This window comes from Mycena indigotica (assembly GCF_014461135.1).
Source record: "Mycena indigotica strain 171206Taipei chromosome Unknown Mind.scaff0019, whole genome shotgun sequence".
Lineage (NCBI taxonomy): Eukaryota > Fungi > Basidiomycota > Agaricomycetes > Agaricales > Mycenaceae > Mycena > Mycena indigotica.
The window spans coordinates 121,204-135,032 of NW_023503018.1; the positions used below are offsets into that span (position 1 = coordinate 121,204).

The following is a 13,829-nucleotide window of genomic DNA, read 5'->3' on the forward strand; positions in this document are numbered from 1 at the left end:
TTACTTTTTGGTCGCAAATAGAGAAGGCTCGGGACCTGTTTTTCTTACCGGTCATGCCCCGAATATCGCTTGCTGTCGAGACAAGAGAGCAGGCCGATCTTAACTACCCATTCACCAAATACTCAAGTTCTGCCTGCTATTAATAGGCATATATACCCCCTCGATAGTCGTTTTACCTCGCGATTCTCCCCAGTTTTGAAGCTGGGCCGATGGTGGAATTGCGCGCTTTGACTAAGCTCGCGCTGGCCAGACGACACAAGCGTCTTCTTCCCCTGTATCCGTTCAAGGCCCAAGGGAGTCACGATGTCCAACGGAAATGAAATTTCATTGTTGCTCGACAACCCCAGGCCCGTTTGAAGGTACAATCTGTTTTTACTCCAGCAGCGTCCAGCTTTCATAGCTGACGTCTCGTTTAGCTACAGCAGCGGCAATATCCGCTCCAAAACAACATAATCGTCACCCCTTTTTTCACCACCAGCTCCCCTTCTTCCTCGTCGGAGCCTGCACCACCCGCACGACCACCTCGAAATTTTGTCCAGATTTGGCAAGTCACGTGCACCTCGCTGTCCTCAAAGACTGCGACATATCTTCCCCAACACTGCCGCTCTCGCTCTAGCGAGCATATATCCTTGTACTCCATGCTACTCGACTTCTACCCAATTCTTTCAGCTCCGCTATTCGAAGGGGAAGACCGCCCTTGAGCGTGTTTTCTCCTGCGGTCGTATGCAAGGCGTGGACGATGTCTCTGCGTCGAAGGGCTATATATACAATGAACTCCGCTGCGGATGCGAGTTCTGGCTTGACGGGTAGACTCTCCTCATGCTAGATGTCTTCCCAGTCGGTGACAACGGCACGAGTCTCGTCTCTCTTACAACAAATACCCTGACGACAATGAACCCAAGCTACGACCTCTTACTTGCTGATTGCTACATATCGACTACATCAACCGCTTTAATCTGCCTTGCCATGACTTCGTGGCAAGACAATTCACATTGTGTCGCTGATTTCTCACTCACAAACTCGTGTTCGGATATCCAGCCTTGATCTCGTATTGTCAAGCGCGACAACGTTAACCAGTCGGATATTACTCGCACCCCCTGCTTTTCTCTTGCTACCAGTATTTCCCATACTACTTACCCGTTTGTTATCCTCCGCATTCGCATCTCCAGCTGCTCGTTTTCCCTTCTCGTTTACCTTGTTATTTTGTTGTCAATTCATCTGCTACTTACAGCGCTACTCTCGGATGGCTTTTGTTTCAGCTACATTGTGTCTCATTCATCGACGTTTCCTTGTCCGCACCGCGCGTTTACATTCAAAATAGACACAAGTAAGGAGAGGCTGTCCGAGAAGGTTCCGAAGACAAATAGTCTCAAAGCGGACCAGACACTCATACAAGAAGCCGCGTAGATATACTCCCACATGCACACCTGTGAGCCGATCGGTGGAAGTTCTGATACGCTGTACTACTACTAGTCGACTAACTAAAGGCGGAGTCAGCAACAGCCTGAGATAAAGTATTCCGCGTTAATCCACCCACGTTAGTCTCTGGAATCGTCCTAATACCGTCTCTATAGACAGCCCCAGCACCAATTTGTCTGCTTCTCGCACCCTTACCAGTTTTCGACCTCGCACCACTGCTCACACCCAACTCCCGCTGCAAGCAAAATGCGCACATGGAACTGAGACAATATGGTGCCCATGGACGACAGGCTTGAGAGCGTCCCCATAGAGCCGCAGCGCACGCGGGAGGTGAGTTTGAAATTTGTCCCAGGTGACGCGAAGAACAACAGAGAATGGGCGACAGATGAGATTGACGCCAAAAGTTGCTTTGGAGAATTCGGAAGCGAGGCAAAGGAATGCAGTCGGAGACTGCTTGACTCTTCCACAGTCCCAGCACGCTCTTCTTCCTCCCCAGAGTCGAGATATACGCCGTAGATCTCTCGCTTCTCTCCCCGAGACAAATCTCATGCCGTCCGAATATACACCACAATAACCGCGATGAACGACGGTCTCGCGCATCGAATTAAGGGGCCGAAAGAATCAGGTGGCCGAAGGAGGGGACAGGGAAGAGGGAGATACGGTGGACATAGCACTAGGTCGCGCGTGCGCCGCGATGCTTCGACGTCTTTGCCGGGATGTCGCTCACGTGACTTCACTTTTTAGGGCAAAGCCATCGAGTGAATGTGGACGTGATAGTAGAGGCGAGAGATGACGTGCGCAGGGGTTTGGTATGGCTTTGGAGGGCTCGGAGGTCTGTTTGAAGGAGAATAAGATGCCGGATGGGTGTTTGGTGGTGGGGGGAAGAACGCGCAGTCCGTACTACCCGCGGGATGCGGGAGATGGACGACTTCATCAGCAGCAGTGGGTACCCGCCGCCCACAGCACAGGCCCTTTCTTCGAGCCGGTCGTGCCCAGGTTTTCCCAGCGGCAAAGACATCGTCGTTGCCGGACACGATAAACTGAAGAGGGGCGCGCAGGGAAGAGGGGAGTAAGTGCCATTATTCCACGGCAAAAGGGTCAGAAAACGCACCAGATCCACCGAAAGCTGGGGTTTTGCCCAAGGTCATCCCGTTTCTTCCCCTTCCCTTCGCCTGCGCCTTGCGAAAGATCTTTGCGGACCCCACCAGCGAGGGTGCCCAGCAAAAGCAACGACGGCTACGCGCGTAGTCGCGACGTCAGCGAGGGGCAGGCATCGTCAGGAGTGTGTTCACCTGAGGCGTGGGTTGCTCGAGAGAGTCTACATTCTCGATATTGAGCAAGCGACAATTGAGAAGAAAAGCATCGACGCGCCTTTGCCTAAAGCCACGTCCCGTGCGGGCTCAGCATGTTTCTCTACTCCTTCCCAAGTATCTAGTACCGTTTCCATCAGCCTGAGACAACTGTGGAACGAGGAGCGCCTGGACCGCCATCGTCACTGAAGGGGAAGACTTGTCGTCACAGACTCACAGTGGGCTGGAGGCATGAGGGCGTTGTCTTGATTGCCCCCACATGCATGACCAGACGTTTAAGCGGTGGCGGAGCCGCTGCGCTTGCACGAGCAAGGAGCGCTGGTCGTGGTGCGGAGCCAAGATCGGCGGGTCACATGCTCGCCGGCCCGACCTTCTCTCTTTTCCACCACGACCACGAGCATACCGACTCTGTCGTCTTTCCTCGCTTAGTGGCATCCAACGCTCGCGAAGCTGCGAAACACAAGGGTCGGCCCCAGTTGAAGGCGCAGCACTCAGTGCAGGCTCAAACAAGCGTGCGTCACCGTGTTTTTCATTCTGCTTATTCTTGTGCTCACTCGTCTCGTTGCCAGGCACGACTCGCTGCCCAGAAGACCCCTCCTTGGCTTACCGACCCCTTCCTCCGCAGTTTTCCTCCGGAACCTACACACGCTTCGCTACTGGCTAGCCCGGTGTGTCCCGCCTTCGCTCCCTCTGACTTCGCTGACGGCTTAGCTTAGCTCACCCAAAATAGCGGCCTGCGGCGGAGTGGAAGGTTTAAAGGCCCCCCTGCAGGTGACTCGGGGTGACTATGCGCGAGCTCAGAGGTGCGTGGCCACTTCCGCCAACCCTCATACAAGTTCTGACTGTGTTGTCGTCAGGCCTCGCCGCCAGAACCGCGTCAACACCCTTTCCATCTCTTCCGCCACGAGCGCTGTCGTCGCAGGCGATACTGGTCAGGCTTACGTGGGCAGCGCGCATGGGCATGTTAACACTGTGACGTCCATAGGAGCAGAGCTGTCGAGGGGAAATCGAAGGAGTTTCTACCCAGCGCAGGCTCGGACATGCCCAACCACCGACACGACATGCGGAATCTTGCCACTGGTAGACAGCTTGCTCCGTCGGCACATCCTGGCCCGCGGCCGTTTACTACTGGTCGGCTTCAATACGACTCGACATTCTCTGCGCTTTCCTTGCTCAAGTCATTCGACAACACCCAAATTCACCAGCCACTCATGACCTGTCATCGTATCTTTTCTCCTGCACCCATACCCCACACCTTCCCCTCCAAATCCCCCCGCCATCGTCTCCCGGGGCTTCGTCCCGAATTGGCAGGTCACGTGCCCGCGCCGGCCGAATGGCTAGGATATATCTCGCTCCGTAGGCGGCACGTATTGCGGAAGCGGCTGTGCCTCCTGCTGGAATATATCAGTAATGTCTTGCCTGACGTTTTCGGCTGCCCTGATCAGAGCGGGCGGCTGTCATTGCGTGCGTTTTCGGAGCGGCTACCGGCGGGGCGGGAGGGCACTAGCGGAGGGCGGGCGGTGGATAGGATCCGACCGCTCGTATCTCAGAATCTCTCGCATTGGGCGCCTTTCGGGATATGCGGCCCGGAGGCCCCTCGTTGTCCACGATTGTGTCAACAGACGCAGACGTGAAGACTCCGTTGTGGCCTTTCTAACCTGTCGACGGCTGCCGTAGCTACGCACTACCAGTAAATCGTAGGGGCACATGATGATATATTGCAATTATTCACTAGTAATCGTAGTGTAGGGCGGAAGCGTTTCTAAGGCGCTCCGCGCCACATGCGACAATCGCGCCGAGACTGTCCAGCCTTCACGGAGCGGGACGGGCCCTGGTGGGCTCTCCCCGGAGCCTGAGCCTGACCCCGGCAGCCAGCGCATGTGCCGTCTGTGCTACGCCGACGTCTGCGAGTTTTTCCCGATCACGCACTCGAAGTATTGTCATTCCCGCCCCGGAGGGCACACATCGATAATGGTCGCAGCCTACTATTAAGTACTTTCAGCCTTTCAGACGCACAGCCTTTTACGCGCGCCAGGCGGTGTCTCCAGCGATACCAGCGCGACACGAAGAAGACCGAGAGGGCGAGCGCCGAGCAGTAGAACGCACAGGACGATGGCAGCAATCACTACTGGTAAAGCGTGTCTGAGTCCCCTTGCAGTCGTTGGGGCGGGCTGGACCGTGGTCGAGGAGGCGGCGGAGGCTTTATTGAAACCGGTGGGATGAACTCAAGGGGACCGACGGCTACATCTATCAAGCTAATTTCAGCGTGTAGTTGCGTGGATGATAGCTGTTGACCTCCAGAGTCCAACGTTCTTTGCCTTCAGGTTGACTGTTAGCCCATACGCAATCTTGCTGTCTTCAGCCCACCTCGCACTTGAGCCTCGAAGGAGTCGCCGGCGGCGTCCTCGCTTAGGCGTCGTGCCAGTGTCCTGCTCGTATCCAAGTCTGAAAATCGCAGGGTCAGCGGCAGGCTATCATAGCAGGTCAGAGCGGGTCCAGACCGCCGCGTGATAGATGTATGGAAGCAAAATTGCAAGCAAGCCTTCGAAAATGTTAAATCTTCAAGTTATTCCTCGTCGTGCCGAACAGCTCGCTGTCAGTTCCAGATACGCCACGAATAGCCCCCCGCAGAGCGCGGAATGCACTACTAGCATGCGCAGCGTCGAACAAGTATAGCCCGCCAGCGCCACTGGCATGCACAGAGTCAGTGGTCGTCAAGAAGCAGGCGAGTAGTGCTGACTCATCAGCGTGACACATTTTCTTCTTCTTCTTGTCGACCACGACGAGCTGGATGGTGGGACACACGCAGAAGCCGGACAGCCCATGGAGGCGCTCAAGGTTCTCGTACGCCTTGCGCTATGCTGTTTTCCAAGTTTTTCTCACCCACTTATAGATAGCACGGACACTTTTCGGCGCAACGAGCAGCGAACAGCAACGACGAGTGCGGCGACTCCGACACTCCAGCAAGCGGTGCACTGGGCGTAAGAACACAAGTAGCGACTCGTATGGGAGTGGCTCCACCGAGGGCTGAAGTCTTGGGCAAGAAATGGGGCGAGAAACAATTGGCTCAAGGTGCGTGATTGCGCTACTTCTTCTGCGGTCTTCGTTGGTGCTGAAACCCTTCTTTCGCCAGCTCCCTACCCTTCTTCGTCGCCCTAACGAAGTCTTCACTGCCTCAGTAATTGCCAGCATCCCCATCCATCGCCTCTTCCCTCCCAGCAAGCAGACAAGTCGGCTTCTTGCTTTACATGCAAAAGCATATCCTCGACTCGGAATACATAGATGGTCTCGTCAACGACTGCAGCCCGGACAGCGGGAAGAATGGAGGGAAGACTTGCAATTGGGTCTTGCATTACTTTAGAGCTTTGGTCAAGCACGGCTGCATGTGTGTATTCGGCTCTTCTATTGCCTCTCCACACGCTTACCGAGCTTGAAGACGAGTTCCTCTCCGTCGGTATCGCCTTACTCCTACTTGGAACCAGGCCTTCACCGACCCCTTCAAACGGTTTTCCGCTTCCTTTGACAACAGCTTTCTCTCAATCCTCGCTGTCGTCCCAACTCTTCGACTCATTTCCGACCACCGTATGACCTTCTTGGTCTCATTGCCTGCGAAACCTCAGCGCGAAGACCGCATTTCCCTCACACAAACTCCTCTTCCCCTTCCGTCGCCATGTTCGTTCCCCATAGCCGACACGCTAGCACCCTCCCAGTCGAAACAGGCTTTTCTGCTTGCCAGCGCCGGTGGTTCTCATTCGGGCATGCGATTGGCTTCACGATAGAATTGAGCACGACACAATGTTCGCATCCGAGGCATTTCATCCCCTCATATCGTTGGACGGGGGGCGAATTGGGTGGACAAATGGAGGGAAGTACTGTTCCTGGAGATGGCTGTCTCCGCGTGTTTGCCCCGCCACTGGCTATATTTGCGCTCGCGGAAGATAGCCGCAACGACTGCTACTTGGATTTCGCCGAATCAGGAAATGACAGGTGAGTTAGCGAAGTTTGCCTCGTTTTCTGGTAAACTCATTTGTCTGCTGCTTTCTGTAGGATCTCGTATGTGCCCTCAGTTCTCCAACAACGCTGTCCCCTTTACTCCGTCCTATTTCTATCGCTTTCCCACTCTTCAATCGACTCCGTTCATGGCACATATTTTTTGAGTAAACTTTGGCTTCTAGACTTGATACTTCTTCTACTTGTTATTCCGCTCATATACCTCCACTTATATTCGTGATACACCCCCAGCTTACTCTGTATCAGCTTCTCTTTGCGCTACATGGACACCCACCTTCCCCAGCTATGGTTTTTCCTTCTTTCCGCCATTGTGCTATGGGCATTTACTTGTTACTCTCCAAATCGAATGCGTACTTTTCCTTCCTCTCACTGGCGAGCTGCCTTGCCCATCTTGGTCGTCGCAGCACTCGGTGGGACTTGGTGGGATAGCGCTCGTTTGCCATTAACATTAGAAACTATATACATAAATATAAGGAACAGTGGCATTACTTATACTACTGAGTCACGGACAGTTTCGGGGGCAGTTGGCAGGCTACGAACTGCTGAGGTAGCGCCAGGATGTTGTCCGTTTTGCGCTCCGGCCCCTCTGTCACGCGAGCCAGGCGCAGCGCCGTATCCTCCAAGAACGACATGTTCATGTGGAGCGGAAAGACCAAGCTGTGCTCGTCCAGCCCGATCGGGATATTGAGGATATAAAGGACCAGACGGCCGTTGCTCCGCCGCGCGCGGTCGATCCAGTCATCAGCGTTGGGAACGGCAGCTCGGAGTGCGGCGTGATTGGCAGGAGTCAGCGCGGCGCTGATCACCATGTCATCGAGCTCTAGCTTGCCCCGCACGACGCTGACTGTTGTGGTGATTACAGGGCGCGGGTCGGCACCGGCGGCGGCCTGCTGCTGGCTAGCGGACAAACGCTCAATAGCACTTTGGCAGTGCAGGACCACAGAATTGTCAACGTAGAATCTGTGCACCATAAGGCGGAAGAAGCAGAGCTGTCGCTTCGAGAACGTAGCGCGTATTCCTGGAGCAACGTGGACATCAGATGCAGCATTGCAGCTGGGAGAAAGGGAAATCACGTACGCGTGAATTCGGCCTGGGTCGCAGCGCAGGTAATGCGGTGGTGACCCTCGCGCCAGTCGCTTTTCTGGCAGGCACGAGAGCAGTAAATTCGGACGCGACAGGAAGAGCACCGGCGGAAGATCGTGCGATTGTCGATGCGGCCGCACTGCAGGTAAATAACACATTCAGCGAGATAGGTACATTGTCGGGGAAGAGGCTTACCGGTGGATTATCACAGGCAGCCAGTCGAAGGAAGGGAGGCTTGTGCTTTAGGGCACTGAGCATCTGTTCTTGGTAAGCCGCGCTCCGCTTGAAATTGTCCCAGACTTCATTCAGTCTTGCGTTGGGAGTGTTGTCCAACGGTGAAGCGACGATGACTTTGATGGACTGGGTAATGAGCGGCAAAATCGATGGGAAGCAGAGGCCGGCTGGCAGTTGCGTTTTGATGAACTCCGTAAGGCACAGCAGCAGGTGTTGGTCTGGTAGGAACTGCGCCGAATGAAAAATTTGAGGAATAATGTTGGACTTGAGTGCCTTGCAGAGCGCATGGGGACTCGTTGAAACCGTTATAAGTATGAGATCGAGAGAGTATAGAAGCGTGGAGCGCCAGAACTCGTGTCCTGGATGGTCGGACCGAGAGACATCAGGCAGAGGCTCGAGAGTGCCTTTCAGTAGGTTCAGCACCTCCTTGAAAGCACGATGAGATGCCAGGCATTCCGCAAGGACCATGAGCCCAGTGGGGCTTGCACTCCTGAGTACCTCGCTGACGAGGAGCGCCAGCTTGAGTGGTCTGGAGCAGTAAATGAAATGCATAGTGGATCGGGATTGGAGAGAGCCAACCAACGCCAGATGGGTCTGGATCAATCCAACCAACATGGAGACTCCATTCCTACACGCATCCAAGATCTCGTCGAGCTGACGGTGGTTAAGCGTCAGGGGGAACATGAAGACGAAGTCATTGAACAGCTTCATGTCCACCCCCTCCCACTGTCCGCGTTGGCCGACGACAAACTCCCACGTTGGTATGAAGAGCCGAAAATACCCAGGCGTCTGCTGCATCTTGTGAGATGGCCCTTCGGCGTCCTTCCCGATACCCCCCACATCGTCGTTGCATTTGGCTTGCCATTTATGTTCCAGATCGGCCGTGAAGTGTCCCAGGGATGCTAGCAACACCGTCTTGGAAGGCAGTATGTCGACAAGCTCTTCGGTTAGCTGCAGAGAGTCGTGGAAGACGTACAAAAAGTCCACCCAGGCGACAACAAAGCCGCATAGCTCAAAGACCCCATCAGGGAGTTCACCGGTGCGCACGAAAAGATGCCCCAGAATCCAGAGCAGATGCCGAATCTGGGTCTTTGTAACTCGAGATAGAGTCTCTAGTTCAGCGGCTGGCGGGATTCGAGATGGATCCAGTATGGCGAAGAAAACGGCAAACAAACGGCCACGCAGTGTACCGTCTGCCCCTGACCAGATGCCTTCAAAGCGGCGATAGTCGAAATCGGAGCAACCGGGTTTGCATGCGGCAAGCGCAATCTCCTAAGAACAGTAAGTAGTCGTCTGTGAAGCGGTTTGGCTTCTCACTCGGTGTGAGGCCGAGAGCTTTCTGAGCTCTCGCATGTGAGCGACAGCTAGTGGATGCATGGTAGGAGTCGGGACGATACCCGGTTACCGCATCGTCACGCGCCCCTTTCCTCTCCATCGCCAAGAGAAAGGTATTCTCCTGCCTTTGCTTTGGCCCGAACGTTCATTCCACGCAGCGTAACCGACGCTGTTGCGCGCGCACAATGACAGTATTCTATGCAATGTCATCAGCGCATTCTCTGCCAGTGATTTACACGCTCTCATATATTTTTGTCCACAGCAATGGTACTCGGAATACCAGAAACACTGTACGCGGTCAGAATAGACAAGGATGGAAAAAAGGGGCAACACACTTTGAATTGCTCGGCCTGTTGCATTTTCACCCTCCATATGTTTCTCTGTCGTGCACCAGCTCATCTGCTGCTAACTTCAGGTTCAGTGCCCGCAAAAGTACGACTGCTTTTAGGCGGGTTTGCCCTAGCGTCATGATCCTGAAGCTCGACGGTGAGAGAAGAGGCGGTTTCGAATCCGGAGAGTTAGTGGGTGCGGGCGGCACTGGTGGATTTGTTGAGTATGGAGGATAGTGTCGCGCGTGTGGCGGGAGGATGGGAGCAAGGTAGGTTGACACTGCGTGTCCTTCTTCCTACACAAGGGGAAGTCGACACCAGAAAGCTTCAAGGGACATGCGCTCGGGTTTTGGGTCATCCGGCGTAGCGGAGGGGCATGAGGCAACGATGATTGGCATGTAGTATCCATTAGAAAGCTATATAACCACGCTTGAGCGAGTCTGAAAACGGAGTAGTAGTTAGTGAATGCGAAAAGGCAGGATGGCCGCTGCCGCACGATTGATCACCCAGTCCTTCCATCCCAAACCTCCTTCGGTCCGCCAACACAAGTGTCCAAAGTAGTCCTGAAGAATGAGTCGCGCTTGAGTGGGGGAAAAAAGTGAAAGAAAAAGACACACGTGGCGCCGTCCACACGTCCCTCCCAGTGGTCTGAGGCATTGGAAGTCATCTGCAGGGCCGCCGTATTAATCCCAGGGCGGCCGCGCAAGGTAGCGCGCGCCGTTTGCAGGGTCATCGTGGTGCGGAGGCAAGATCGGCGAGGTCACATGGTTTCGGGCCGACCGCCGCTTCTCTCTTCTCCACCACGACCACACTCACAACTGAGCCGTTGGCCTCGTTTGCCCTTGAAGTAGGCACTCTCCACAGGCCACTTCAAGCCCGATTGCATGGCGCTTCTACCAAGAACGACGACAAGAGTGTCAATCGGTCGGACCAGGTGGATAGGATAGCGCAGGGCAGGAGCTGGCGAAGGCAGTTGCGCTAGGGGTTCTTAGCGCGGAGTCCTTACTGCCTTGGACGGTGCGTTTTTGACTGGGTGGCCGTTCCGCACACTCATCTTACGTTTTTCTTTCCAGGCCCACATTCTCCTCGCATCTCCACGAACACCTACCTCTGGAATACAACCCGCAAAACGTACCGCTTGACAACCCCTTGCCTATATAAGTTCGCCTCATGCAATGCTGAAACCTCCCTCATTCGAGCGAGACGACCACGAGCCGATGAAGAGGACCAGCATATTGGGATAATACGCTCTGGAAGGCATGGTCTTGGGCAACTCATTTAGTGGGTCTGCAGTATTGGAGGCGCGTTTTTGGACTTGTTTTCTCAATCACCATCCTTATTTCTTGCAGACCGCACCACACGCAACACCAGCTCAATCCGTGTCGTTCTCTCTTCCTGCCAATACGGTCTTCTACCCTTTTCGACATTACTCCCCGTCTAATGAAGCCATTGCTTGCCCACGGGACACTGTCAACGCCGCTTCTCGCTGAATATGGTGACAGCCTATTATACCACAAGCAAAAGCTTTTCCCCCATGTCTTCACGATGCTCCATCATACGCCGCTTTTCCACCATGATTCCATCGCTCGTGTTAGAAGTCACTTTTGCCTTCCTCGTTCCGCGTAGTGGTCTCCCGTTCTCCTCGCGGACAAAATGACGACCGGAGCCTAATGTCAACGCAATTCCCCTCAGGACGGATGATAGCCAGACAAAAAGCAGATCGATGCTACACTTTTGTATGTCAACGCTGCAAAATACTCCGAAACGACTACTTCGTCCCAGCGGCTGTTTTTGCCCCCAACTAATCATCTTCCCGTCGTCCAATACCTTCCCTCCATCACCCGCCACACTCTCTGCGCGATTCCGAGACCTCGTTTTACTTGTTGTCATTCCCCGCCTCGTCCTCATTGACGATCTCCTTCTTTCGCTTACAACCCCGCGCGCCGTCGTGATGGAGGTCGCCGTTGTCACGAATGGCACCATTTCCACCGTTCTCTGTCTGCTTTCATGTCAACTTTGCTGGTGCAGCCGAGATGTATTCCGTGCACCACAAGGCTGATTTCGTCTCGACTCCTGCTTTCCCCGCCGGTCATTCGTGCTTCTCGCTCACCCGTACGTCTCTGGGGTGACGTCGGAGTTGATACTCGATGTTGCCTTCCCGTTTTTTTTGTGTGTCCACTCCCTCGTCCATGGTCGGACTAGCTATCTGCATCTACTTTTGTTGGATAATGATGATCATGTTTCACTAGTACACCTCGTTGCTACTTACCGAAACTACAGAAGAATTACATCACTTACATACTCAAGAAAGATACGATGCATTCGGCGGACACCCCAAACCACAGTTACCCCAAGCAAGAACGATGCGCAACACAGCAGACAGAGCACATAACGGGAGAGCAGATCTAGAAGGGAGTGATGAACAGTCTTTATATCCGAACTTGTCTTTCGGGGACTTCCATTTTCAAGTCTTCAGCACTCCATGTCGACCGTCGGGCATCCTCGGAGACACTAAAGGGGGTCGAAGAACGGCTGTTAGTGACCTGCACATTATATTCAGGCAAAGCGATCACAGCCTTGGCTTGAACTCACCGAGGAGAGCGTCATGTCGTCTCGGACACTGGCAGCATCGTCGCGAATCAGCGCATGATTGGAGTCCGCCTCAGGCTGTCGGCTTTATCAGTCCACTGCAAATGCTCGCCCGGCCCGAACGGTCAACCCACGCACCGAGCACAGGCGCCACCCAGCTCCTTCTTCAAAGCTCCACAATCTCTACATAGACCAACTGTATGCGCATGCTGGCGAAGTTGAGATAGTCCGCGACACGCACCCTAGGGTCCCCTCCGCCGCACCTCTGCAACTCAGCCTCCCTCCGCGCGAGCGCATGCGCAAACCTGAGTTTCTCCTCCGCTGTACAGAGGAAGTAAGGCCACTAGCACCTGATTCGGAGTAACAAACGACTGACCGATCCATTCGTTGCTCGCGTTGACAACCGTGCCCGGTTTACTGTTGAAGTACAGAGAATATTGCGGATCGTCGCCGACTGCATCGTCCCAGAAGCGGCAGACGGGCTCTTGCGAGGCGGTCAAGCTGCTAACTGGTTCCCACCTAAGTCGCTCGTAAGGAGTGCGCTACCAGCGGGAGTCGGACAGCCTACGTATTCTTGCTGTTATCATAACCCGCCCACTGCATCAGTAAAACTACATGTCCATCTTAGACATCTTTAGTCTTTGAACTCGGTCTTTGGTCTTGGGAGAGCATCTTTCGGTGTCTTGGGCTTGGGGAAGGCGATCTTTGGTCTTTGACAGACGATCTTTGATCTTGGGATTGGCGTCTTGGCAATAGGGAAATCCAGTCAAAAAATGTTAGCCTTATAAACTGTTTAAAAGTATCTGAAAGCACCCCTATGACCTTGTAAACAGATAGTTCACCCTGACACCCATATAGCTAAGCATTCAAGGCTGAGAGCATCGGCACCTTGTTGGACCGTTAAAATTTGCTAAGTCCATAGCCGGCGCACGTGCATCTGTCATGGTCACATCATGACAGCGCCACGTCGCAAAAATGATCGCAATTTTTGCAATTCTTCCTTCCCTCCCCCCATCATCCCCTACACAACTCTCTCTCTCAGCGCACCCCGCCCGCCGTCTGTCCCAAGGGCATGTGCATCCCCCACTCTTCAGCCGACTAACCCGTTACCAGCGTGCCGCTGCTGCATTGTCGACCTCAATGTCCTTCTCATTCTGGCGGTCAGTACTGCATGCACCGCTAACTCCCTACACTGACCAGCCGCTTTGCAGTCCTCTCAACGCTCACCCCATGTGAGCGGTGGGGCATGTCTGGGACATCAACGGCGCTCCTCCGTCGAATAACTACTCTTGTTGACGTCCACATCACGAATGCGTCTCTTCCCTTCTCTGGACGGAGCGCAAGGTCAGCGACCAATGTCTGGGGAGACTCTGAGGGCACAACCCATATGTCTTACTATGTCCCGGCGGTGCTGTGTATGTGCTGTAGGCTGTGGAAGCCGTTGTCGCCGTTGACAGCGTCGTGCACGAGATCAGTGAGCACCGAGCCCATTTCTTCTTCGTTTGGGCTGAAAACTTCA

General features: G+C 54.3%; 1 protein-coding gene across 1 annotated transcript; it reads left to right on the plus strand.

The window, feature by feature from the left end:
* Positions 1–5,552: 5,552 nt before the first annotated feature.
* On the plus strand, positions 5,553–6,508 carry MIND_01419600 (uncharacterized protein; the record flags this gene model as incomplete). The annotated part of the gene is made up of 4 exons (XM_037370585.1): positions 5,553–5,573; positions 5,627–5,801; positions 5,919–6,114; positions 6,166–6,508. 4 exons carry the CDS (start codon positions 5,553–5,555, stop codon positions 6,506–6,508), a joined length of 735 nt encoding a protein of 244 aa, XP_037212966.1.
* Positions 6,509–13,829: the final 7,321 nt, after the last annotated feature.